The sequence below is a fragment of the Haplochromis burtoni genome, unplaced genomic scaffold (genome assembly GCF_018398535.1).
Source record: "Haplochromis burtoni strain Fernald_Lab_line unplaced genomic scaffold, NCSU_Asbu1 Contig_575, whole genome shotgun sequence".
Lineage (NCBI taxonomy): Eukaryota > Metazoa > Chordata > Actinopteri > Cichliformes > Cichlidae > Haplochromis > Haplochromis burtoni.
The window spans coordinates 178,110-204,898 of NW_024582936.1; the positions used below are offsets into that span (position 1 = coordinate 178,110).

At 45.4% G+C, this 26,789-nt stretch overlaps 5 protein-coding genes across 8 annotated transcripts; 2 read left to right on the top strand and 3 right to left on the bottom strand.

The window, feature by feature from the left end:
* Positions 1-476: 476 nt before the first annotated feature.
* On the bottom strand, positions 477-2,291 carry polr2j (RNA polymerase II subunit J). The gene is made up of 3 exons (XM_005948152.3): positions 2,034-2,291; positions 1,414-1,522; positions 477-661 (listed from the first exon to the last, which is right to left on the bottom strand). Exons 1-3 carry the CDS (start codon positions 2,174-2,176, stop codon positions 560-562), a joined length of 354 nt encoding a protein of 117 aa, XP_005948214.1. The 5' UTR covers positions 2,177-2,291; the 3' UTR covers positions 477-559.
* A 2,060-nt stretch (positions 2,292-4,351) lies between these two features.
* Positions 4,352-6,577, top strand: ube2c (ubiquitin-conjugating enzyme E2C). 4 transcript variants are annotated; one of them, XM_005948155.3, is made up of 7 exons: positions 4,352-4,668; positions 4,846-4,970; positions 5,728-5,755; positions 5,864-5,950; positions 6,026-6,230; positions 6,304-6,363; positions 6,462-6,577. In XM_005948155.3, exons 2-7 carry the CDS (start codon positions 4,864-4,866, stop codon positions 6,497-6,499), a joined length of 525 nt encoding a protein of 174 aa, XP_005948217.1. In that variant the 5' UTR covers positions 4,352-4,668; positions 4,846-4,863; the 3' UTR covers positions 6,500-6,577. The 4 variants fall into 4 exon arrangements, with proteins under 4 accessions (XP_005948217.1, XP_005948218.1, XP_005948216.1 ...); XM_005948156.3 differs by having other exon boundaries at positions 4,352-4,496; positions 4,843-4,970; XM_005948154.3 differs by having other exon boundaries at positions 4,353-4,633.
* Positions 6,578-7,975: 1,398 nt separating this feature from the next.
* On the bottom strand, positions 7,976-11,654 carry zgc:109913 (regulator of G-protein signaling 9-binding protein). The gene is made up of 4 exons (XM_014329518.2): positions 11,192-11,654; positions 10,884-11,087; positions 8,289-8,431; positions 7,976-8,137 (listed from the first exon to the last, which is right to left on the bottom strand). Exons 1-4 carry the CDS (start codon positions 11,388-11,390, stop codon positions 7,976-7,978), a joined length of 708 nt encoding a protein of 235 aa, XP_014185004.1. The 5' UTR covers positions 11,391-11,654.
* A 29-nt stretch (positions 11,655-11,683) lies between these two features.
* LOC102301727 (E3 ubiquitin-protein ligase RNF182) lies at positions 11,684-13,949 on the bottom strand. The gene is made up of 6 exons (XM_014329517.2): positions 13,841-13,949; positions 13,540-13,693; positions 13,364-13,431; positions 13,158-13,284; positions 12,614-12,852; positions 11,684-12,524 (listed from the first exon to the last, which is right to left on the bottom strand). Exons 1-6 carry the CDS (start codon positions 13,886-13,888, stop codon positions 12,342-12,344), a joined length of 819 nt encoding a protein of 272 aa, XP_014185003.1. The 5' UTR covers positions 13,889-13,949; the 3' UTR covers positions 11,684-12,341.
* Positions 13,950-17,939: 3,990 nt separating this feature from the next.
* snrpb (small nuclear ribonucleoprotein polypeptides B and B1) lies at positions 17,940-23,605 on the top strand. The gene is made up of 7 exons (XM_005948159.3): positions 17,940-18,083; positions 20,657-20,808; positions 22,093-22,204; positions 22,289-22,441; positions 22,523-22,652; positions 23,254-23,385; positions 23,472-23,605. Exons 1-7 carry the CDS (start codon positions 18,081-18,083, stop codon positions 23,510-23,512), a joined length of 723 nt encoding a protein of 240 aa, XP_005948221.1. The 5' UTR covers positions 17,940-18,080; the 3' UTR covers positions 23,513-23,605.
* Positions 23,606-26,789: the final 3,184 nt, after the last annotated feature.

The window sequence follows — 26,789 nt, forward strand, 5'->3', positions numbered from 1 at the left end:
ATAAATAAAACCCGAGTGGGAAGAGTTGGACTTTTTCTATGAAAACATATTTAATTAATCATTTTCATAATTCGAACGCAAATATAAATTATAAACTGGTAAACTCAGTATGAACCGGAGCTGTTGTTTGCAAATATTTTTATTGAAAAAAGAAAACAACACAGTACTTGCACTTACCGAAATACAATTAACCTGTCTTCATTTTCCTAAGTAAATATACTTATATATGAAAAAAACTGAACTGGAGCTTTGAGCTAATCAGGTCACTGCACAGCAGGTTTGTGCTGTAGATGAAGGAAAAGCTGTTTTTGGAAGGGTGACAATGATCAGAGTATTTCTTCTTTCTGTTTGCAAACAGTTCTGTCTAATGATCTGTTAAAGCAAACACAGGAAAATGTTGACCAGCACTTTAAACTTCAATCAGCTGCGAGCAGCCACCGCCTGAGCTACAGGTATGTCACACACACTCATCAGGATATGGCATCACAGGCTTTATTTAAAAGAAACAGAAGACAAACAGAGGACAGGTAACTGGAAGTGACATCATGATGGGGCGGGGTCACTCTATGCCTTCCTGTTTGTCTTTGATGGCGACTCTGAAGCGTTCCTCCAGCAGTGACAGCTCGCTGATCAGGTCAGTGATAGCGTTCGTGAACGCTTCCTGTCAGGAACGACATAATTTCCTGTCATTTAATTTCACTTCCTGTAACTAAGAGCTGTAATCAGAAGTGTGTTCCAAGAAGCAAGTTTAGTTTATGAGGGAAACTCGGGTTTGCTGTTCCAGAAAGGCAGTTACCATGGTAACACTTATTATAATCAATCACTCTGATGGATAAATGGATCTTATTTGAGTGAAGTTCAGGCTGAGATGGCTTTAAAACTAAAGCTGAACTAAATGTGTTTAAAGTCACTGCAGACAGTCTGATTGTAATCAGATTGAGGTTCGGTCATTTAAAGTCAAAATGAGCCTCGGCAGATTTTCCACTGAAAATCACCTGAGTCAGCCTCGGCAGGTCGACCCAGAACCAGATCAGCCAGAACATGGGCTCCGTGACGGATCAGCAAACCGAGTCCACTTGCACAGCAGGACGGATCCAAACAGATTTTTGATCAGGGATTCAGATCGGATCAATCCCAGATCCAGGTCTGCTTGGTCATGTCCCAGCTGATCCCATTGGATCCGCTCACAGCTCTGCTCTGATCTGCATTCCTGATTTAAAATGTGTCATTCTTTCAAAACTATCCTGATACATCCTGATCCTGTAGAAGCTGAGACGTCTGTAATAGTATGCACATAACCCAGTGGGAACACGCTCAGAGCTGAATGAACTAACCGATCACCCTTCTGGAACAGGAAACTCAGAGTCTGATGAACATACTTCCTGGAATATCCCACAGGTGTGTGCGTGTTACCTGTGGGCTGTAGTCAGGTGTGGTCTGCACTCTGATGACGATCTTGTGCTCCAGAGGATGAGGAACTTTATAACCAGCAAACAGAACCTGAGGGTCCTTCAGCAGCTGACTGACCACACACACAGAGAGAAAGTCATTTGATTGGTGGACAGACTGTGAGGATGAGCAGTTTAGTGTGAATGGTGTGTGTGCAGCTCACAGGAAGAATATTTGAGGATCAGTTCATTAACTTTGCTGACTTTATGATCAGGCACTGGGACAGCCGCCTATGGTGGCTTACACTAAGACCTGTTTCCCATCAGCAGCATGTCATGGTTTATTAAAAAACAAAAAGCAAGCAGAGATCAAATATTACAAGACTATGTTCTGGTTTTCTGAAAAAACCTCCTACGCTACCTGTAAGACGGAACCACCTGCAGGCTGCGTGCTAGCATCTGTCTCTGAGCCGCTGCTCAGCGTTTGTCTGGCTGTTAGCCTCAACTTAGCCAGCTGTGAAGCCGTGTCTGGGACCCTTACGCTCGGATGACTTTAGCGGACTGTTGTTAGTTAGGTGTTGTTAGCCTGTTGTTAGCCTGGATGTAGCGGTGTGATGCCTTTGCGGCCGTGTCTCAGGGCCTTACGCTCGGATGATGTTGCCCAGCGTGTGGTCCTCCTTGTTCAGGGTGAACAGGCAGGCGTTCGGGACTTTGGTGTCCTTGCTGATGCTGATCTTTTTCTCCCCTTCGAACAGCAGGAACGACTCGAAAGCGGGAGGCGCGTTCATCTTACCTGTTCGCTGCTGCTGCTGCTTCCTCTAAATTTTATTGTCGGTTGGCAAACAACTGAATGGTGCATCACCGCCTCCAACTGGTGTGGAGTGGGGACTGGAGCGTCGCTCAAAAAAACCCAAACCCCTATTCGCTGACGTTTTGGGTCAGTTGTCTTCTCTCCACCTGATATTTCTGACACCCGAATATAACATGTTCTATCGTTTCCTCTTCTCCACTGTCGTCACATTTCCCTGTATTATGTTTCCCTATCATGAATAGTGTAGTGTTCAAACCAGTATGTTCTAATCTTATTCTCGATATGGCCACCACCTCTCTCCTACTCCTTTCTGAGCTCCTCATTTCTCCTTCCCTCCTTTGGATTTCATCCAATCACGTCCCCTCTTTTCCTCCTCCCACTGTTTTTGCCATCTTTTCTTCATTTCTTGCCTTACCATACTCTTTATCTCTGTCTGACAGAAGCTAATACCCAGGTCGACTATCCCGTGTTTTGTGGCTTCCTTTGCAGCTCTATCTACCATTTCATTTGCTCTGACTCCACAGTGAGCTGGAATCCATAAAAACACGCCTGTAAGTCCCGTCATGTGTATTCTGTGAAGTGTTGCTGAACCTCTGCTAGGACATCTGCTCTGCTTTCTGAGCGGCTACTCTGTAAACTGACCAATGACGAGCCTGAGATCTGGGACTCTCCACCATTTGACCCAAGATCTAAAGAAGCTTCTCGGATGAGAGGTGAAACGCCTTCAAGCAACATAAAGAAGTCCAGACGCTTTTCTTTCCAAGCTCCTTAGACTACAATGACCTGGATGACTGAGAACCTCCACAGACAATGAAAATAAAAAGAAAACATTAAATGTAGTGTATGTGTTAAAAAATGAAATACATCATTCAAAAAGATGTGGAATTGTTTCACTGACTGTTTTACAGTTTTACAGTACAAGATTCATCCAGATCATTTCTATAGTTTTAATAAATTGGTTTGTTATTCGACCTTGTTGGTGATTAAATACTTCTTATTGTAAGTCCATATCAATGGCTCATTAATATTCATAAAGTTACTGTTCCAGTAAAACTGACAGTGAGGGGTTACAGGACAATAAATCATATATGTTTTATCCAGTATATTAATGGCATCTCTGAGAACATCTTTATTCAGTGCTGTCTGTATAGTTGGTCCATTTGTGTCATCATGAAACACTGTACTGTGTTCTCTTACAGATATGGGAACATCACAGGTCCTCACAAACACAGGATATGGAAGAAAATGACCTTTTTCCCTTCACTAGCTGGGACACATCATTAATATTATTTTGGATCCTTATATAATATTGATTTATTTCTGTTTTCCCACACAAAGTAATAAAGTGCAGCATCGACTGTTTTACGAATGATTTAGGAACATTTTTACTTTTGCAGGATACACTGAGTGTGAATATCCCTGTTTAAGATAAAAGGATCAGTGATCGATTGCTCATGAGCCACAGATCAAATCTGTTTTTCATTTTTGGATTTAAATGCTGGAAATTAGAAATGACCCTCTCAGACTGATCTCGACAGATGTTAGTTCCCAAATAAGTCATCTGTTCTTTGACAGGAAAACCTTCTTTATGGACACGAGCCTCTCCGACAGGAACAGGACACATTTTCATGTTTAAAGTCAGACCTGATACTCCAGAGAAAGCATTAATGCAGTTCATCATCTTTGTTTTGAACTCATCTTTAATGAAGCTGTATCACCTGCGAGCTAACAGCATTTCATTTTCTGATGGAAACTCTCCGAGTGGTTCCCACCAAAGTTTAACTGAGCTATTACATCATTCTCACTGTGGATCTGTGCTCTCAGAGCCTCCCCGTGACATCATCCGATGGTCACCTTTCACTAAGCTAGGCTTGAAGAGACAGCAGTCTGATATTTAATTTAAGTTATTCTGAAACAGAGCTGTAATCATAAACAGAAGGTAAAACATTTATTCACAGGCATATTTATTATGACAGGTAAGTGAATACACAAATGTATATTTATGTAATTTTGTTTGTTTACTAAAACCGATTTCTGACTTGTTGGGCTCTGTTATGACGTCAGCATTAAAAGACGTTTGGATCATTTCGTCGTTCACGCTGCCTAATCACAACGCACTTCCCTTTACTTGGCAGGCCTGCCATTGGCCAGCCAAAGCTGGCTTGTTTTTAAAGGTCGGGCGCTGATTGGCCGACTGTGTAAGAAACAGTCGGTTTAAATCGGGGGCGGGAGCGTGTTCCGTTTGAATCCAACAGACAGTAGCTGTACTCTGGCCGACAAACCCCGACCGACAACCGGTGAGTCCGTACCGGGAAAAGTTTTTGTTTGTTTATAGTTTCCTCTGGGTAATAAACAGGCTAGCCGCAGAGCCAACGCTTAGCCGACCGGTGGAGCTAACAGCTAGCACCTTTAGCACGACGTCGTCACAGTGAAGGTGAGCCTCGTCTGTTACCGGAGCGACCTAACTGGGTAAGGTCTGAGTAAAACACCCGAACGGTGGCCTGAGAGGCGGATACAGCTGGAGAAGAGTCCTCGGAGCTGCATCCGGTGCCAGCGTTTAGCTGCTGTTAGCTTAGAGGGAGAAACACGGGAGGTGATCCGCAGAGGAACCCGGGCCTTCTAACCTCACTTTGTCTGATTCAGCAGAACAGGACGGTAACGCTCATGGCCTCCCAGAACATGGACCCCGCAGCGGCTGCAGCTTCCAGCACCGCCGCTCTGAAAGGCAGCGACAGCGGCGGCAGCGCGGCCAGAGGCTCTGTATCCAAACGGTGTGTGCTTGTGTGTGAGAGAGAGACTTTTCCTATTGTGTGTTTTCATATTGGGTGTTTGTGTCAGCTCTCAGTGCCAATTTCTGACTCTACCTGTCAAAAAGGTGTTAGTAGGTACACTTCCTGTTCACGGTTGATTAAACTTTATTAGTACAGCTGTTGGTAAACAATGATGCGTTTGGTTTCAGTGTGCTGTGCTGCCATTCGATAATACCAGTGGCCCTGACCCACTAGTACCAGCTCGGTTTTTAGGGGTTTTGTTTGTTTTTTAACAGTACGTGCTATCCTAAAATGACTGGGTGCCACCCATTGGCTGGTCAGTAGCGTCGACCGATGGGGGCCTGAAGGCGTGTCCTTCACGAAAATCAAAGCCGCCATATTTAAAACCCGGCAACTGGGGAAACAACAACCCCAGAAACGGAAAACTACTAGAGTCGTGCTGAGTAGGTACTTGTGTGAAAGGGCTAAAAGTGACGCTGTTCAGCAGGTGATGGGTGGGGGCAGCTCCTACAGGTGTGGAGTGACAGGCAAACTTAGTATCACAGTTGCCTCAGTCTGAGTCATACAGATGGGCAAGTTTACCTGATCCTCTCTGCACAGCACCTGTCTGAGCTGCAGTTTCATGAAGGGCTGAGTTGAGTTCAGGAGGAAACACCTGAACAACAAAGGAGGCAGGCTCCTCCTTAATCTGAGCCAACAGTGAAACACTGAACTGAGCATGTGCAGCAGATTCTGAGCTTCCTGTTTGTGTCTGCAGGCTGCAGCAGGAGCTGATGACGCTCATGGTGAGTCCAGTCTTCATCAGTGTTCTGTTCTAACCTGTAACACCTGAGGTCATGTGACACCCTCTGTATCCTGAAGTCATGTGACCAGTCTCTCTCTCTCTGGTGCAGATGTCAGGTGATAAGGGGATCTCTGCGTTCCCAGAGTCAGATAATCTGTTTAAGTGGGTTGGAACTATTGATGGCGCTCAGGGGACGGTATGTACACACGGATCATTTGGGTTTCTCTGCTCTCAGCAGAAAGTTAAACTCTGCTCTGTCTTACCTGTTCAGGTGTACGAGGGCCTCAGGTACCGCCTCTCTCTGGAGTTTCCTGCCAGTTACCCATACCAGGCCCCACGCGTAAAGTTTGTCACACCATGTTTCCACCCCAACGTAGACGAGCACGGCTTCATCTGCCTCGACATCCTGAAGGACAAATGGTCAGCGCTCTACGACGTTCGCTCCATCCTGCTGTCCATCCAGAGCCTGCTGGGAGGTAAATGCGTCATCACCCCAGCACTGTCCAAGCTCTGCCCTCTGACCTCACTGTCACTCTGCTTCCTCCTCAGAGCCGAACAACGACAGTCCTCTTAATGGTGTGGCGGCTGAACTGTGGGACAACCAGGAAGGTGAGACCACGTAAACACCCCGCTGTGCGCAAACACGTTAACAGCTGCATGCAGCAGGACTGACGGTTGTTGGTTTTTTGTTTGTTTTTTTCTTTCAGCTTTCAGAACTCATCTACACTCGACCTTCCAGAATTGAAGCTCCGCCTCCTCATGTTTGTCTGTCTTCCGTGTTTGTATCATATTTTTATGTTTGTCAATAAAGTTCTTAATTCAACACAGTGTGTTATTGATCTGAGCAGCTGAAATATGCTGTCCTCCCCTGACACACCGCATGCCAGGCTGGACTTCTCTTTTCAAAATTAAGCTGGTTTTACTTTGAAAGACTAGGAGGAAAAGGAGGAGCCTTGGGTGGGGTCTTTTTTTTTCCTTTTTTTTTTTTCTTTGCTGCTGCATCATGACATCAATACTCAAGTACACTTTATAGTTCACCTGAGCGCAAGTGAATTAATCCTTTGATTGGAAAGGCAGTACTTGATGACATCACAGCTCAGTCTCAGTGTGTTTTTATTGACACTGCCCTTAATTTCATTGAATAATATTGACAATGGAAATTAAACTGCAGGAATGTCTTAAAGACATAAAGACCTGGATGGCCGCTAACTTTCTGCTTAGTTCAGATCAAACTGAGGTTATTGTACTCGGCCCTGAAAAGCTTAGAAATATGGTATCTAAGCAGATTCTTACTCTGGATGGCATTACCTTGGCCTCCAGTAACACTGTGAGGAACCTTGGAGTCATGTTTGACCAGGACATGGCCTTCAACGCACATATTAAACAAATATGTAAGACTGCTTTCTTCCATTTGTGCAACATCTCTAAAGTTAGAAATATCCTGTCTCAGTGACGCTGAAAAACTAGTTCATGCATTTATTACTTCCAGGCTGGACGACTGTAATTCATTATTATCAGGAAGTCCTAAAAACTCCCTGAAAAGCCTTCAGCTGATCCAAAATGCTGCAGCAAGAGTCCTGACAGGGACTAGAAAGAGAGAGCAGATTTCTCCTGTTTTGGCTTCCTGTTAAATCCAGAATTCAAAATCCTGCTCCTCACATACAAGGTCTTAAATAATCAGGCCCCATCTTATCTTAATGACCTTGTAGTACCATATCACCCTATTAGAGCACTTGGCTCTCGCTCTGCAGGCCTACTTGTTGTTCCTAGAGTATTTAAAAGTAGAATGGGAGGCAGAGCCTTCAGTTTTCAGGCCCCTCTTCTGTGGAACCAGCTTCCAGTTTGGATTCAGGAGACAGACACTATCTCTACTTTTAAGATTAGGCTTCAAACTTTCCTTTTTGCTAAAGCATATAGTTAGGGCTGGACCAGGTGACCCTGAATCCTCCCTTAGTTATGCTGCAGGTGAATCCATGCATTGTGTATTTTATCTCAGTATGTACCTGTCTGTCACCTCCTAAAGGAAAGTTCAACCATTCAGTGGCATTTTTCTTCTGTGACATGTTAATCATTAATCACTGCAGATATTGATCTGCCAGCTTTATTTAGACTTATTTAATATTGATTGTTTAAACATCACAATGACAAATGAACCCAGGTTTTCTTCTGTTTCCTCTAAAACACGATTCTCCCATTTTAATGGAAACACTTAAATCTACATCTACCCGACGCAGCCCAGCCCACAGCATGCAGTCTTCTTGGAACCGGCAATGACCTCAACCTCCATTAGGTCCTCCAGGCTCTCCACCAGGTCATCTGGCTCACTGCGGGCTTCAGCCCACGCCGGCTGGGTCGCCTCCACCGACCAGAACGCCACGGGAACCTGCAGAGCAACGGTGAGACACTCAGAACAAAAAATAAAGCAGCGGCACAGAATTCAGCCGTTTATAAAGCAAACTAAAGAGCAGACAGGTGACTCTGCAACAGTTAAACCTCACAGTCCAACAGGAAGTGTTCCATATGCTTCCCCTCACCCTCTGTTGCATCTCGCTCATCATAGTTTCCAGTCCTGTGATGTGATTGGTCAGATCTGGGCTTGGTTCCACCTCCGAGGTGAGCCATGGCAACTGGACTGAGGCCACCCGAGCTGCCACGCCCACCACCCCATCAACACATCCTATAAATTCAGAAGGACAGGTGAGAAAGAGATGGTCAGGTGGATGAGAAAAACACTTCCTCAGGTAAGTTCAGCTTCTTGGTGACTGAGGTCCTGGAATTTATGACCTCGCAGACATAAAGTAGATCAGTAAGAGGTCGATAACGGGTCAGTAACGGATCGATAAGAGCAAAATCTGATGTCCCCGTGCTGGTGTTGTTCCTGGACAATCAAAACTAATGCTTGTCATGGTTCAACACTGCCAGTCACTGTGCGTCGGCTTATAACACAAAATCTCACTCTCTGTCTTTCACTCACACACACACCACCATCAACTTTGCTAAATTGCTAATGAAAAACATTGATCAGGCAGCTGTGATTGAGCAGCGATCTCCATCCAACTCTTTTCACGGTTGGTGTGGTCGTGATAGATCGAAAAGGCTCAGATGAGCCAAAGTTCTACAAGTTGTACCTCCATCGCTTGTGTCCAGATCACACGCTGCACTGCTGCTCCGTCTTTTCACTTTCATTTCTGTGTTTGCGCGTGCGCAGAGGCTGCAGTGACGCCCTCACGAGGGGCGACAGGATTTCAAACAGGTTTGATTTTCTTGCAACCATATGATTGATGATTGTGTGTTAATCGCTTCTCGTTACCTTATGTATACTACACGACGCACGACACACGATTAAGGCGACACTCCGGCCAAAATGGGACAAAAATCGCAGTGTATGCCCAGCATTAGGTAAGCTTTCGGTTATAGCAGAAAAATAACCTCTGTGACATGCGCTAGCCTATAAAAAACCCTGAGGTCTCCATGGTAACGTTCCTACATTGGACAAGAAAGCGCAGGTTACACATGCACTACAAGCTAAAAGTTTCTCCAGTTTTTCATTAAAAATGTTTGATGTCTCATTGCACTCTGAAGTGAAAGCGCAGCACAAATAAGCAATTGGAGTAAAAAGTAAATGAATAAATAATGGAATCAGTTTATAGACCAAAGTGTATTGTAAACTTTGACTCGTCAGTAGCCTCCTTTGGCAATGGAATACAATAGAAATCAAATATTCTCCCATATCTGTAGCAGAAGTTCCCATAAATGTGGACGTTGTAGGTTGCTTTGCTTTCGCTCTTCTGTCCAGTTCAAACCAGCTCGATGGGGTTTAAGTCTGCAGACTGTGCTGCACACTCCATGTTTCCAAGCTCACCATCTTGTTCTTTGTTCCTGAGGTAGTTCTGGCACTTTTGCTATGGGTCATTATCTTGCTGTAGGATGAACCCCTGACCAACTAGGTGCATGCCAGAGGGTCCTGCATGGTGCTGCACAATGCTGTGGCAGCTGTTCTAGTTCAGGGAGCCTCTCACTCTGTACGAGTCACCGACTCTGGATCAGCAAACAGCCCCAGACCATCACACGTCCTCCTCCATGTGTGACAGTTGATGCCACACACTGTGGACCCATCCTTTACCTACTCGGCAGCGTACAAAGATCCTGCGTGATGACTCATCAGTCCATAAAACCTTCCTCCAGTCTGCAGTATTACAATGGCGGTGTTTCATGGCACAGCCAAACCTCTGTCTTATTCTGACGTCTTAGTGATGTCCTGTCAAACCTGCAGCTCGAAGTCTTCTCTTCATTGTCATCTCTGCTATATAAGTACACAGAGAGACGAGAGAACGAGGCTCCAGTTCCATTCAGTGCAAAAGAAAAACAATAAATATAGGAAGAGTAAGAAATAAGTCTACAGTTTGAGACTGAGGTGAGGGAAAACTGAGACTTGCTCACTACGACCACTATTACTCTGTACTTGAAGCTGTTGTCCTGTGAGCCGCCTATCAAGCTGTTAACTCTCAGAAACTTCTGGTTCAGTTGTGTCTTTGGGTCTGCAGACCTCTTCCTGTCACAGTTTGGAAAGACAAACATTTATAAGTGTTATGATGCTCTGTCTCTCTTCCATTGTTAATCGCCTTTTTCTCCCCATTTTTGTACCAACACACTACTGTTCAGCTGATGCTCACGAGGGTACATCAGTGTGTTCCAACACTGCTTTTATGCAGAGGGGGAAGTAATCCAGGAAAGTGGGAACACCTGTAGGAATTAGTAGCACCAGCTTTCAAGGCTCGACCAGCCTCCATTGCTGCAGAACAGCTTTAAACTTTTAACACGTTGTGTGTTTCCTTGAAAAAGGCCTTTATGTATAATTCTGAAATGTGCATTATTTTTTCAGTTTTAGCTAACCTTACCTTTAACCTCTGGCAGTTCACCGCTTACCTTTGTACCTTTTCAAGCTATTCATTGGACTGAACAATTTGAATTTGCAATAAAAACTTGTTCTTAAACCTACTCGAGTACTCCTCGATTTAGACATTCAAGCAAAAACACTTGCAGGTGATTTACCGGTTCACGACTCGGCCACAACAGACATCTTTTACACAAAGTTAGCCAATCTCACATCAGAACTAAAATCAGCTGACCTGTGTTGACCAGCGAGCGCCTGTTGCTGTGCTCAGTCAGGGGGAACTGCCCAATTAGGTCACAGGCCTTACGCAGGTCATACAGGAAGTGCTCCAATGCTGACAGGAAGAGAACCCACAGACGCTCCAAAACCTGCCTGTCCTGCACACCTGAGGGGGCAAAGTCAGAGTTTGAAAGCGAGCGCAGCAGCCGGCAGGACAGCCCTGAAGACACATAAGGGAGATGGAGCAATGAGAGTCAGGTGAACACGTGAGACAGCGAGAAACACACAGGTGAGAAGGACAGGTGAACCACAGACAGGTGTTACCACTGCAGATCCGGTGAGCCACAGCTCTCGTTTCATCCAACTCATCTCGCAGGAAGCTGCCGTCGGCTGAGCTACCGACCAACGCAACCAGCTGCTGGAAACATGAAGTGACCCGACTGAGTGCATCCTGAGCGCGCTCACATTCATGCTGTCGCCGCCGTGCCGCCAGCTCGTCCACTGAACGACGCCAACGACTCATGATGTCGACCGCCTGGAGGGAGGAGAGAGGTAGGACAGGTGCTGTTCAAACATCTAAAACTTAATATCTAAATCTGGGTGATGCTTAGACAAGTAAATGTAAAATCACCTGTATGACCCACCTGTGGATGTGCCTTTATAGAACACCTGTATGAAAGAAGTTGTACCTGCTGCAGCTTCTTCCTCTGTGGTGGAGAGCAGCTCTTGCCAGGTTTCTATAAACACTCTTGCTCTTCTCTCTGAGGATGGCGTGTTTTTAATTAACACGCAGCGACCAGCTGATGCCCAAATGCTCCTGGGACTCCACCCACAGGTCCCAAAGATGTCACTCATGTGACAACCTTTCACCTGAGAGGAACTCGCAGCAGGAAATGATTCAAACACTTCATGTCACTTATGTTTATTTATTTCATCACAAAACTAAACAGCTGATTCTCCAAAGGCTCCGCCCACTACACGGACAGGAAGTGACACTCATCATCATCACAGGGTTCATGAATCATTTTACAGACAGGACATCGGGACTGTTAGCATAGCTTAGAATAAGCACAGCTTCAAAGCTAAATACACATGCTAAGCTAGGCTAGCACTTTCCCTCTGTGATTAGTGTAAGTGCTAAGCTAGGCTAACAGCCTGTCAGGTCATGTGACTGTGGGATAAACAGGTGATACAGGTACAGGTGTGTTCTGTAATCAGCAGGTAAAACAGTTTTATGATCGTGCCCAGGACAGTAACATGTCTCTGATTAGTCAGCAGATGTCTTCTGACTGGAGAGGACTGTCTCCACTTCCTATACGTGATGATGTCATCACGTAATTCAACACTGATTGGCCGTATTTCCACCAAGGGGATGTGTGAGGGGGACTTGCTGGTATTCACAAAGGGCAGGGTCAGAGTGATATCAGAGTGTGATGGCTCAGTCTACAGGCTTTTCTATGGCTACATTTTGTTGTCACGGTAGCGAGTGCGTGCGGGCAGCAAGCGCCTCCATTAGCTCGTGGCAGAGACACTGACAGAAGCCGTAAAGGACGAGCAGCAGCAGCGTGGACGGGACGAGACTGACGAGGACCACGCCCAGCCATAGCTGACCAATCATCAGCAGGTAGATCCCCAACGGCAGCGAGCTAAAGTACACCTGCACACACAGGGGGAGTAGCCGCACACACCAGTTACACTGGTTCTGATTTAGATAGTTATGTTCAAACTGGTTAAACTGGTACTTACCAGGCAGAGTACCCCCAGCAGGCAGCGTGGGAAGCTGCGGGATGTCCAGGCACGGCATTTCTGACCTGGGAGGTTGCAGGGTAGCGAGTCCAGACTGGGAGCATGGTACAGACCCACTACATTGAGCATGCTCAGTGAATCTGAGGATGGCGACTCCTCTGGGAGCTCCATGATGGTGATGACGAGACAGTCCGAGGAGCGGTGGGATGCTTCCTCGCCGCTGCCTGCAGCTCCGCCCCCTGGGAACAGACGCAGAGCTTTACCAAGAGAAATTCCAGACACTATGTTATTTTCCTTTTTAAGGAAGGCTGGAGAGCAAAGTACTGTTTTTACCCTCCAGGTGGGCGTGTCTCCTGAGCACTGACGTCATGTGAAAACTATGGATACACCAACCAGTAATCAATATCAATATCTAAGGTGTCCAATAAAGGATACCGCTCAATCACCTCAAACAGGTCACTTTATCGTGGAGATTCCTGATTGGATAAATCTACCGGCTGGCTGTGATTGGCTGACTATCTCGTTCTAACTCTCAGGTTTTTACCTGTCAGACTGCTGGGACTTAGCACTACCTCCCCACCGCTGCCACTTCCTGCTCCACCTCCTCGCCGAGCACGATCCTGACACGACAGGACCGCCAGGATGTGCCGGTCGTCCTCCATCAGCCACACCTGAGGAAGAGGGGGAGGAGACAGCGTGAGTTCAGGTTGTCAGACTCTGACCATCGAAGAGGAGGAAATGAGGCCACACCTCTTCGTCGGGGACATACGTCTCGTGGCGGCAGAATGGGCAGCTGATTATGGACGGCGAAGACTCTCCTGGAATCACATGATACAACAGGTGATGTGACCAGGTAACGATCATGCTGGCATCTGCGTGATCCAGCAGCTGACTGTGCTGTGTGTCTACCTGCCAGGTGAACTCACCCATGTCGACCATCTTCTTCAGACACTTGGCGCAGACTCGGTGCAGACAGCCCAGCAGTTTGGGCTTCCGGCTGCGCGTGTCGTAGCGGTTATAGCAGATTTTACACTCGAGTTCCTCCAGCGTGTACACCAGAGACTGAGCCCAGGTCTGCACCTGAATGCAGCACAGCAACAGGTAAGTCTCCCCGAACACATCGCGGTCTTTGTTCGATCTCTCCAAACTTTATTCGAAATGTTTTCACTAAATAAATCTTTTCTCTCTCTCTGCGACACCGCAGGGATGCATGATGGGTAGACTCACCTTTCCCTCCATTTCCTGTCCTGGCTCCACCTCCTTCAACAGGCTCATCTCGCTGACTGTTGTCTTCACCTGACGTGAGGGGGAGGTGGGTGCTGGGTGGGGCTTAACTGAGGCTGTTACCTGACTGTGAGACAAACAATGAAAGAGATTACTAAACAAGTCGAGTACTGTAACTATGACCGAGCTACAGTTCTGCGTTCCTCGTCTGCAGGTAGAAACACACCTGAGTCCAGGTCAGCTGATCAGCGAGACAGTCTGAAAGGACGTCCATCCGTCCAATCAGAAGCAGATGTCCTCCTGGAGAGAAACAACCGTTTACTTTTAAAATAAGAGCACGAGGACTGTCACTCTCATTGATCAGTTATTGATTAGTTATTTACCGATCAAAGTGAAAAAATAAAGTATGAACAGAATAAAAGCTGGACCGGAGCTTCTGTTGTTTCTATCTGCGCTGAACTCTGCTCAGGTGTGTTTGTTTGTACCAATAACAAAGCAGTATTCACAGCAGGTGAAGTGTTCTGCTCAAGCTCCGCCTCCTCACAGACAGGCAAGTTTTTTTTTTTGTTTGTTTTTTTATCTTTCCCTCACCTGGATGGCCAGATGATGTCACCACCTGTCCTGCCTGACTGAGATTAACCATGTGACTCACCTATAGTTTAAGCTGAGGTTTATTGATTCTCTTTGATGTTCTGATGGATCGATGTTTAAGGATGAGCTCTGCAAACACACTTACTACAGGTACATGCTACCTGTTACCATGACTACAGGTAGGCACCAGCTGCAGCTTTAAAAATCAGTCATCAGGATCTGTAATAGTTTTCAAACATCTGCCTGAACATCTGTGCTCACTGATTTGTGATCAGATTATTGATTATCAGATGCCCCCCCACCCCCCCCCACTCGCATGTTGCTCACCTGCTGTTGGCAGTTGCTGTAGTGGTAGGTTGCGTTGCTGTGAGTGAAATCGTAGCTCTGTCACTGGTTGCTCTTCATGAAGTTGCTCTCTGTCTCCCAAGCTGAAGCAACGTGTTGATGCTCACATGTCAACTGGATAAACTCCAGGTTGCTGGAGTTGCTGCTGCTGCAGATGTTGTAGGTTTTAGTTGCTGCAGTCCCTGCTGAAGACAGAAGGTTTAAGCAACATGTTGGCGTAGGATCAGTTGCTGTTTGCTGCAGAAACAAATCAGGACGTGTTTAATTCTGCACAGTTGCCGTCAGTTTGTTGCTGCTGTCTCCGGTTGCTCTCGTGTAGTTGCTCTGCAGTCAGACTGTAGGGCGATGTTGCCGCTGCCCTGCAGTAGGCGATGCTGTTGCTGCTGTCTGTTGCTGTGATGTCACTGCGGTAGTTGCCGTCATCAGCCTCATTGACAGTCCGTAGCCGTTTCGCGCCTCCGGCTCACGCGGCAGCGGGATGCTAACATGCTAACGTGCTAACCCGTCCCGGTGTGTCGGTTGCTGTTGTCGCTCCGTCGGTTACCGGAGCTGTTTTCTGTCGGTGACTCACCGTCTCGCCTCCGTATCGCGGCGGCGCGCGTCCGGCGGCGCGGTCACGGTTACCATGGAAACCGTTCAGCAGCGGAATGACGGGAAACTGGACGAGACGAACAGGATCGATCTACTGATCGATAATCTGATCGCAGGTTCATTTACCTGTCACACATTTCAGCCTTCACAGGCTCAGCGTGGATTGGACGGATGACACGCCGGTGATTTTAAATATTAAACACCAAAATAAACCAATCAGAGAGCAGAAACTTCAGGATTGCCCAATCAAAAGTAAATACAGACCAATCCAATACAACTTTATTTATAAAGCACCCAGCACAGCACCAAAATGCTGTACAGTAAATAAGTTAAGAACAATAGAATTAAACAAAACAGAAAAAAACACACATAATACATACAATTAAAATAAAAAAGCCTTTTTAAACAGCATAGAATCAACTAATAAAAACTAATATAAATAAACAAAACAAAACATTTCACAAGGTGTCAAAGGCCAGGGTGAAGAGATGGGTTTTCAGAAGTGACTTAAAGACAGAGAGAAGAAGCCTGTCTAATCTGTAAAGGCAGTATAAGAGCCGCTACAGTAAGTACCAGGCCAGTATGTTTAAGGCAGCTGATGTGGTGGAGAGCAGTGAGGCATGAGATCCATGCTGTCGGGGCAGGACTCATACTGTGTTTCTGTCCTGTAAGTTCATGTATGCACTGAACATAAAACATATCTAATAAACAAACTGACACTTTAACTGAAGAGGATAAATTGAACCTTGCTAAATTACAAGATAAATTAGATCGTTTATACTCAGACAAAGCAAAAGGAGCCTTTATCAGATCAAGATCTAAATGGCTTGAAGAAGGTGAGCGTAATTCCCATTATTTCTTCAGTTTAGAAAAGAAACACTCAAGCATAAACAATATTAGCAAAATAATGATAAATGGGGTTATAACAGAGGATTACAGATTAATCTCTAAACACTCTAAAAACTTAGTTGGTTTAGGAATAACATTATTTTAGTCAACCAATTATTTGATTCAAATGGTACTCTTTTCTCCTATGAAGAATTTTGTTTAATTTAGCTATAAATCGTCATGATTATACAAAAGTATTTGGCTCAATACCATCAGGGGTTTGTATGCTGTTTAAGAATCAACCTAATATCACTTCATTCCACAGGCCGTTGACATCTCCCATACAAACTTTTGTTGGCAAGATTTGCTTTTCTAAGCAAACTAAAGACAACAATAAATCTATCAGATCTTTATTTCAGAGTAGCATAACCACGCTACCATATGTCATTTTTTTTCTGGAACTGGCTGTCAGATGGTATTATGTGGAACAAAGTTTGGAGACTCCCTAATCAGTTTTTAATTACCAACAAAATTAAAGATATTTCTTATAAATTAATACACAGAATTTATCCTTCTAAAGATTTTCTTCAAAGCAAATTCAAATTAGACATTGATACAAGCTGTAGCTTTTGTAAAACTTCCAAGGAATATACGATACATCTTTTTTGGTTTTGTAACCGTGTGCAAGATTTTTGGCAGAATTTGTGAATTTATCTCAGAAAATATATTTAAAGGATTTGTACTGTTTTGGAAATATGTTTTATTTGGTCTACACAAAAACCAAAGACAATTCAACTTTGATAACAGATATATGATTAACTTGTTAATTTTAATGGCTAAATTTCATATTCACAAGTCCACGTGTTTAGGAAGACATCCCTCTTTTTATGTATTCTCCTTTGAACTTGAACAGTATCTTAATTCAATTAAGAACTCCACTAACCCAAAAGCTATAAAAACTATTGGTGTTTGTGGAAAAAATCAAGATCTTTCAATCACTTTATTCTTTGGCTTGATCAGTTACTTTCCCCCTAACATATTTATATTGTAGGTTCTGAAAATTGTTCTTTTATTTGTTTGTCTATGGTATGCAATTTTTTTGTAAGTACAACACCATTAATATGGTATTGTTTAATTCTATTTTGTATTGTACTGAGGTTTAAATCATCATTTATTTATTTATTTATTTATTTATTTATTTATTTATTTATATAGCACTTTAAAAACACACCTGGTAGACCAAAGTGCTGTACAATACTAATATGCACATAGTAATAAAACCAGACAGCAATAAAATAAAAATAAAAAAGGTTTAAATAAAGGTTTGAATGGAAAAAAAAGAACATAAAACATGTCTGTGGGCACTGATTTATTTACATCATTTAGCACATTTAAAACTACAGCAGCCGAGCTGAGTGCCTTAGATCTCATACATCAGGACGCACTGCTCTCCTTACATCAGTGCTGGCCCTGGGTTCACCTGGTACCAGCACGGGTACCAAAATTTGCAGTAGTAAAATCATTTAGCTGATCTCAGACCAGCAGCCAGCTGTTTGGTGATTCAGTATCACAGTGAAGCTGCTTCGCTGACTGCAGAAGATTTCTTTATTTTAATGACGTCAGAAAGCACGTACATGCAAACGATCCGTGAGCGGTGAACGTGAAACTTTATTTGAACTTGTTAACGTTAATTAACGTGATTAACAATTTCAGTCTTCGCGCAGGAACCTGTTGTTCCTCGCACAGGGGGAATCTTTTCGGCGTTGCCACAGTTTCCGGTCGGCTGTGCGTCATTTCCTGTAGTTCCTGCTAAAGGCGGCCTGGCGGGATATCCGCGGGTCAGAATTTTTTTAATCCGGTGTGAATCAGAGCCATCGGAATCGCAAACATGGTGAGTACCGTTTCCGGCGATGGTTCGGGTCCCTGTCGCTGCGGACAGCGCGGTATCGTTTCAGTTACCGCTCATTTAAGGGTTTACAGCGGGGAGAGGGAACGTCGCACAGACGTCAGGGAGGCGGGGGTGTTATTGATCAGACCCGGCTCTATCATCAATGCCGAGTTCGAGTCCACCTCGGGGCGTAACCGAGACCTGGGGTTCCGGGGGCAAAGTCCGGATTTTACCGGGACACTCTTCTGGTCTCCGTGCCGGTAGGCCTGATCTTCCCGAGCTGCTGGAGTTGCGCACACGATGAGCGAACTCGGTGGCAAACAGAGAGGCTAACGGCTAACAGGGTCGAGCTAACTTTATTGAAATAACTATATTTAACTTGTGCTACAGACAGGTCAGAGTGGTGCACTTTTATTGGGAAAGGGGCTTGCAGCATTGGGTGGCTGTAGCTTAGGAACAAAGCAGGGCATGGGAAGGTTGCTGGTTCGATCCCTGCTGCTCCAGTCCAGCTCCATGAATAAAAACCATCTCTGAATCGAGGAGGGGGCCTAAGGTTACATCTTTGGCCATCTTACAATGCTGTGATTGCAGCCATTCCCCAACTCTATGTGAATGGTACTCATGGCCATTGATCAGTGGGTTTTGGTCAGTAGTTGTTGATCAATGGTCATGAGAATTTGCATAATTATGATTAAGGAACTGAGCACTCAGCCCATTGTTCCTTCAGTGGGCTGGTTTCAGTCATGCAAATGTCCTGTTTATAAGATTGAAACCTGCAGTCAGCTGAGACTGAAGAAGTCACTTGGATGAGTGATGAAACGTTTCTCCCACAAAACGCTACGTCCAGATGAACAGAATCAACTTTTGGAGACTCCATGAATAAAGTATTATCAATCAGCCTGCAGGTTAGATGGAAGACACTATCTAGAGTTCTACTGTTTTATTGATATGTGCTGACCCTTTATTATGAAAGCACCTGTGTGCTCTAACACCTTATCGACCAGTGCTGACACAGGTTACAGGTGAATTATTCTTCAGTTCTGCATTGTAACTTAAGCCATAACCTGATGTGCACCTCCTGAGAAATGTAACTACACATTGGGTTGGCATAAACTTGGCGTGGAAGGTTGCGGTGTAGGAATAAAAGGAGTGTACAGTAACATCAGTTAGAACGTAGCATTCCCACAGAAGTTGAGCTTCAGTTTACTGTAGTCTCTGTTAGTTCAGCAGGGTTTTATTCTGAACTGGTGGGACAGTGTCCACTTTCCTTCCTGTCCCGGTCACAGTTTGAGCTTTGTTTCTCTGTCATTGTCTTAGGAGCTTAGAAAGAAAAGCGTCTGGACTTCTTTAAGTTGCTTGAAGACATTTCACCTCTCATCCGAGAAGCTTCTTCAGTTCTAGAGTCAAATGGTGGAGAGTCCCAGATTTAAACCCCGTGGGAGTTTCCCCCCCAAAGAGGGACTAATAATAAAAATAATGTACACTTTTTATTGAGCCCCGTGGGGAAATTCCATTGTGAAACCTGGCCCCACCTTATCATGTGATTTCCTGAGGTCAGATGGCCCAGGATGTGAGTGGGCGTTAAGGCGTCTGGGGAGGGAACTCAAAACTGGATTATAGATGGCAGACAGTTGGTGTCGTAAGCCCCGCCTCTGTTCAAAGATGGTCGCTCACAGTGGACATAGATGCTTCTTTCGCTCCTCTTTCAAACCATCTGTCCTCTCTGTCCAAAATGTGAACATTGGCATCTTCGAAAGAGTGACCTTTGACCTTTAGATGCAGATGGACAGCTGAGTCTTGTCCTGTGGAGGTGGCTCTTCTGTGTTGTGCCATGCGCTTGTGAAGTGGCTGTTTGGTCTCTCCAATGTAGAGGTCTGGGCATTCCTCGCTGCACTGTACAGCAAACACCACATTGTTAAGTTTGTGTTTTGGAGTTTTGTCTTTGGGACAAACCACTTTGTGTCTGAGTGTGTTTCTGGGTCTGAAATACACCGGGATGTCGTGCTTGGAGAAAACTCCTGAGTTTCTCTGATACACTGCTTCTTTCGCTTTTCTTTCCAAGCTCCTTAGACTACGATGACCTGAATGGCTGAGAACCTTCAGACATATTTCTGTCATCAAAGGAAGTTGTTCTGTTAGGTCAGTCTTGTGGAGGTCCCCTCAGCTGCAGTTGCCTTGTAATACCTTGTGCCTTGCTCTCATTGGCTGGTTTGGTTGCTCACCTCAAAGCTGTGAAGTTCAACTTGGGACCGCCCACTTTGTTTTTGTTTCTGGCTGAATGCCATTAGGCGTCTCATCACTGAAGCACGTTGCCCTTGAGGTGAAGACACGTAACCTCTGATATGCTGATGGGGAGCCCCTGGTTTCTGACCCCTTACCTGTCTTAGCTCTGAGAACTGGAGACTTTCCTGAGGAGTCTAAAAGAAGATGTTGATGATGGAACTGGCGTGTCTCTTTGATTGGTCAGATGCTGATGATATTGATGTTTTTGATGAGGGTATTGATAATGTAATGTGGTGGCTCCAATGGTCAGTCATGATGATGATGTAACACAGCCCCTCTTTCTGATTGGTCAGACGGTGGGGAAGAGCTCAAAGATGCTGCAGCACATCGACTTCAGGATGAGGTGCATCCTGCAGGATGGGCGGATCTTCATCGGCACCTTCAAGGCCTTCGACAAACACATGAACCTCATCCTGTGTGACTGCGATGAGTTCAGGAAGATCAAGTAAGTGATCTGGCTCTGCCTATACACTGGATTAAGGGGTGGAGCTACAGGTGTTAAAAGTCACACAGAGAAAACCAATCGAACCAGAGGCTGCATGTCACTAGCCAGGGTTAACTCTGGGTTTTATAAGGTGTCTTCCACAGACAGCGATCCCCGTGAGTGTAATCTGATACAGTCACATAAGTGTCTGAGCTGAAGCAGCAGAAACTGGTGATTTTTGGCACAGAGCGGGAAAATAAACATTTCAATTACAGAGAATGATTTGTCTGAGCGTGCTCAGTGCTGTTGTTTGTTTCTAAGGTGATGGTTGCACATCAGAGCGGGGTAGCTTTAAACTGTATCCATGGAAACATTAAAGCTTCCTGTCCCACATCTTGATAGAGACAGAGTGCACACACCTGAACACCTTTTCAACCAATCATTCATTCACCCTGATCTGATTTCATCTTTGCAACTGAACGACACAGGGGTGTCCAAATTCATGGGCTGCATCCTCCTGAGGACGTCACAGCGACGCAACGTTTTTTGAAGGATGGGTCGGGTGTGTCCTTTGTGGCCCACCATATCCCAGAATTCATAGCGTGGCCCAGCCAATTGCAGTTTCCAACAATGGCGACCGCTACTAAGTTTTAATTTTACTCTTATTACTTTTTCTGGGTCACAAAATAAACTTTGAAGATATTTTCAGGCGAGAAAGTAGCTGTGTAAAATCAAATATCTGCTCTGTTTATCAAGACATCACATATTTGCAAAACTGCTCCAACGTTTTTGGAGACATCTGCTACCCACCAGCTCGATGTGCCAGGCAAACTCCCGGCACATCGTTTTCAGATCACAGCCGTCAGGTCAAACATGATATATAAGTCACTTAGATAACTTGTTTTATTTGTTCCTGAGTAAATCAGTTTGGCTGAGATCAAAGTTATTAGATTTTAAATAAAACTTTAATAATCCCCCCGGTGGGTTCCTCCGTGGTTTTCACACAGCTGAATAAACATCAAACAGAAAACTGATTAAACAGACGTGTGAGACGGTTGAGAGTTTACTCCAGTGTTCTGTTATATTTCAGAAAGCAAGGAGCAGACGGCCGAGGTTATTAAACTCCTCTGAGTCAGCAGTGACGCTAATGTGAAGGCTAGACCGCTCCATTTCACAGCCTCGCAATTCCGGCGTACCCGACCTTCTGAGGACCTGGCCCACGTAGACCGCGAAGGCCGGGTCCTCAGGAGGATGCAGCCCATGAATTTGTAACCACACCGTGACTCATTTCTGGGTGTTTTTCAGGCCAAAGAACTCGAAGCAGCCGGAGCGTGAGGAGAAACGTGTTCTGGGTCTGGTGCTGCTGAGGGGGGAGAACCTGGTCTCCATGACAGTGGAGGGCCCGCCCCCTAAGGACGTGAGTGGCCCCTGCGGGAGGAGCTTCGTGAAACTGTGTTTGTTTGTGTTGAATTAATTCTGACCTCTGACCCCTCTCCTACAGACGGGGATCGCTCGTGTCCCATTGGCAGGCGTGGCAGGAGGGCCAGGCGTGGGGCGGGCAGCAGGTCGCGGCGTTCCCGCTGGTGCTCCGATGCCTCAGGCACCAGCTGGCCTTGCGGGGCCGGTCAGAGGTGTGGGCGGACCATCGCAGCAGGTAAATATGGTGATGCCAGCTGGTCTCAGTGTGTGTGTGTCTGAGCACGCTCAGTGATGACAGTTTCCTGTGTTTGGGCAGGTGATGACGCCGCAGGGTCGAGGGACCGTTGCAGCCGCAGCAGCAGGCGCCAGCATCGCTGGGGCGCCGACCCAGTACCCACCTGGGCGAGGAGCCCCGCCCCCCATGGGCAGAGGAGCCCCACCTCCAGGTCAGTGATGTCACTGTAAGACAACTTGGCAACAAGACCAAGTTTGATGTGATGTTTCTTTAAAAACAAATAAAATCCCAAGAAGCTACAGGTGAGGCACCAGGTGCGTTCAGATTCCTCAGTCATGTGACCTGCAGTCTCCTCATGGTGCTGCAGTGGTTCCTTTGTCACCTGTAGAGAAGGAGACCCTGGACCTGTAGTTTGTAGCGCTGACCATCAGAATGTGACCTGCATAAACAAAATCACAGCAGAAGGAGAAATCAGTGGGAGGAGTCAGATGTGGGTTCGTTAGTCCGTACTCTAGGTTTCGTAGTTTAAACATGGCGGGCATGCAGCGTCAAGCTGAGGAGTCTCTGTTGGTGCGGTCGTTGCTCCTCTCCTTTTCTTCACCTGGAGACTGAGTGATCACCTGCCCAGGTGTGAGGCTTCTGCTCTGTGGCCCTCTGTGAGCACAAGGGGAGGAGCCTCTTAAACAAAGCGCTGCTCAGTGATCATGTGATCAGTGATCATCCTCTTCATTATCAAGAATCAGTTTACTCTCTTACAGGGTCAGCTGTTCCCTGATGATTGGTCCATTTTAATCTCTCCCCCCTCTCTGCAGGTATGATGGGACCGCCCCCTGGCATGCGACCACCGATGGGTCCTCCAATGGGCATGCCACCTGGTCCGGGTCGCGGCGCTCCAATGGGTATGCCCCCCCCAGGCATGAGGCCTCCTCCGCCGGGCATGAGAGGTAAGATTTCACTCTGGAAACACCCAATCGGAGGATCACATCGTGGTATTTATCAGACCAATGTGACTTGTGCTCTGCTCTTTCAGGACCACCTCCTCCTGGGATGAGACCTCCCCCACGGCCCTGAAGAGGCTCCACCCCTTCACACACACCTGTTGTATAGATTTTTTTTTTTCAACTTCTGGTTTGTGTTTTTTTTAAATAAAGTTTTTCAGTGTGATTCCACTTAGTTTGTGTAGTTTGTATGGTTATCACTTCAAGAAGCCAATCAGAGCCTAGGGGGTGTCAGCAGAAGGCGGAGCCTGTGGCGTCTGAGTGCATTGCAATCGTCCCTTTTGCTCAGGAAGGGTTCTCACTGAGAGACGTGCTCCAAAGTATCTGCATGGCAGCGATAATCAGCTGTTCCAAACACTAAGGAGCTTCAGTGCTTCCTTTAGATCAGCGGTGGGCAACTCCAGGCCCCGAGGGCCGGTGTCCCTGCAGGTTTTAGATGTGTCCTTGAACCAACACAGCTGATTTAAATGGCTAAATTAGCTCCTCAACATGTCCTGAAGTTCTCCAGAGGCCTGGTAACGAACTAATCATGGGATTCAGGTGTGTTGACCCAGGGTGAGATCTAAAGCCTGCAGGACACCGGCCCTCGGGGCCTGGAATTGCCCACCCCTGCTTTAGATGAAAGTATTAATTCGGTCTCCAAAGTCAGTCCATGGCTGTGTCCCAATCCAGCGACCGCACACTTCGAATACGCATTTTGAGACCTATTACGTCACAGCGACGACGGCTATTTGTACTCCAAATGCGCCGTCCATTTCCCCAAATTTGAAGTGTGGTCCGGTGTATACTTCCTAGTCCCATATATCCCACAATTCATAGCTGGGTGTGGATAATTTAGCCGAAAAATACGGCCGAAGAATGAACTTTCAAAAGTAAGTACCAAACTGACTTTAACGTGTGTTTGAACGAGCTGACGGTTCACTCGTTAAGCTGAAAGAAAGATGCTTTAATCACAGCAGTCACACATGTGTCCACTGCACCATCTGGAACTCTTCTTGTTTACACTCGTAATAACACAAACACTAAATCCTGCTTCTCTGTGCTGTTGTGTAGCAGTGTGTACACCTGAGACTGTCACCTGTCTGTCCTGCACTCTCTCTGTTTCTGTCTCTCTGATTGTGGAATAAAAGTATGAACATGTGTTTATAAGTCACACTTGTGTTTGAATCCTGCAGCTTAGTGCTTTATTGGATTTTGTATCTTTTCTGAAGAGACACAATTTAGACTGCCCACTAAAACATTACAGAAAGGCTTGTCACGCTATCCCATTAGCTCTGAAGCAGCTAATATGCAACACAATGTTATATTCTGACGTCAAACCAGCGCTGCCAAGTTTAAAAATGGGAAACTGTAATTTAAATGATAGCAAATGTAACAATAAGTTTATTAGTGTGAACTTCAAATCAATTCCTTTCCATGAGTTTGACTTGGGTAGACGTCTGCAGGCCTTCACGGGCATCAGTCACTCATGGAAAAAGCGTTTTCGGAATTTGTTAAGTGGCCTGTTCCCCCAAAAGTTAAACAAACCCATTTTAAGGTAATTAATAATATATACCCAGTATCTGAGGAGGTTTACATTTGAGGTGGACCTGTGCTCGTTTTCTGATCCTGTATCAGCTGTTTTTTGGTCAGCTGGAGAGAGTTTAGATGGAAAATTATCACCAGATTCTACAGAACAGCAGAACCGCTCAGATGGGCCCAACACATGTTCATGCTGGAGCAACTGTGGGACACACTCTGCCAACCATACCCATATATTTGGGCTCTGCCCTAAACTGGAGGCAGTTTTCAAAGTAAATATTCCATGACGTCCTAGTGTTGGGAAGGAGTCCAGAACTTACTGACTGCAAAGCCAAAACTCAGCAGCTAAATAAAGTACTCGCTGCAGCCCTAAAAACCAGAACTATCAGGTGGTTAAAACCAGAACCTCCCACATGTAACATCTGGATCCAGAAAGTGTGTGGTGGCTATCTGATGGAACACATTACATACTCAGACTACAGAGACCTTTTTTTGAGAAACGGGGGACCCATGCTGCCTTTGTTAATACAGTGAAGAGCGCCACCTAGTGTTGGGAGCTCTCTTTCTCGGCACACACACACATTTATTTATGGATGGCACAGGGAACGGGAAGACCGGAGGACTGCCTCATATGAGGCCAAAGAGTGCTTATGTATCTATGTATGTATGCTTGCCTTCTTTAACATGCTGTAGCTGGACACTGGCCCTGTGCGAGCGAGCGAGGAAGTGTGGGATCCATCACTGCTCATTAAAAATAAATAAAAATGGAGTTACAAAAAAAGAACTGCACAGCTGGTTATCACTGAAAGTCAATGACATCCCACAGTTTAATATATTTGATGTTACCTTCTATACGGATCATTTACATCCACGTATCTCTGCTGTGACTAACATTAGGTAAATACCATATACATTGTAGCAAGTGGAGAAATAGTAAACCGTCCGTCACATGGTTCATTAGTGACTTTAGACATCATGTGACTAAAGAAACTGAAATCAGACGATGTGTTTGTCATCTGTTACTGTTTCCATCTTTGCCTCCAGTGTTTGTTTGTTTATCCTGTGCTCCCTTTTTCTTATTCTGCACTTTTTTTTTTGGACAACTTTATTTATGATTTTCCAATGTGAGAAAAGTACAGAAAAATATAACTCGAATTGCGATTACAAACACTGCCATTGTGAAACCGGTTGTGCCACGCACTGGCAAACAAGTTGGATGCAGGAAAATGTATAATCTATGGGCACAAACAAAAAATACTACCATGTGAACAAGGCAAAAAAACCCACCAAAAAACAAAACAAACAAAAATAGAATAAAATAAATACATAAATAAAAGGGGGCTGCATTGTGCGCAGTTCTTTCCGGCTTGCTACAGATAGTAGGTGGCTTTAAAGAAAGAAAGAGAAAAAAACCCCAAACACAGATAAAAGCAGTAATACATCATACTTCAGTAAATGACAACTTCTCCACATATTCAACAAAGGATGACCAGCTTTTGTAGTATTTACTTTGAGACCCTCTCAAACTGTATCTCAAATGCTCTATCTGCAAGCACCTCATCACCTCTCTCACCTCTCCCACTGGACAAACACTGGCGGACCTGAATCCTTCCAATTAAGAAGAATTAGCCTGTGTGCCAGGAGAGATGAGAAAGCCACTGCATTCATTTGATAAGAAGTTATCCCGTGTTGGTTTGGGAGTACACCAAAGACTGCTGTCATCGGATTGGGATAAATTGTTTTCCCACACACATATGAAAGAGCTTTAAAAACGAATTCCCAGAACCAGTTCAAATCAGAGCAGGTCCAGAACATATGGCTCATAGTGG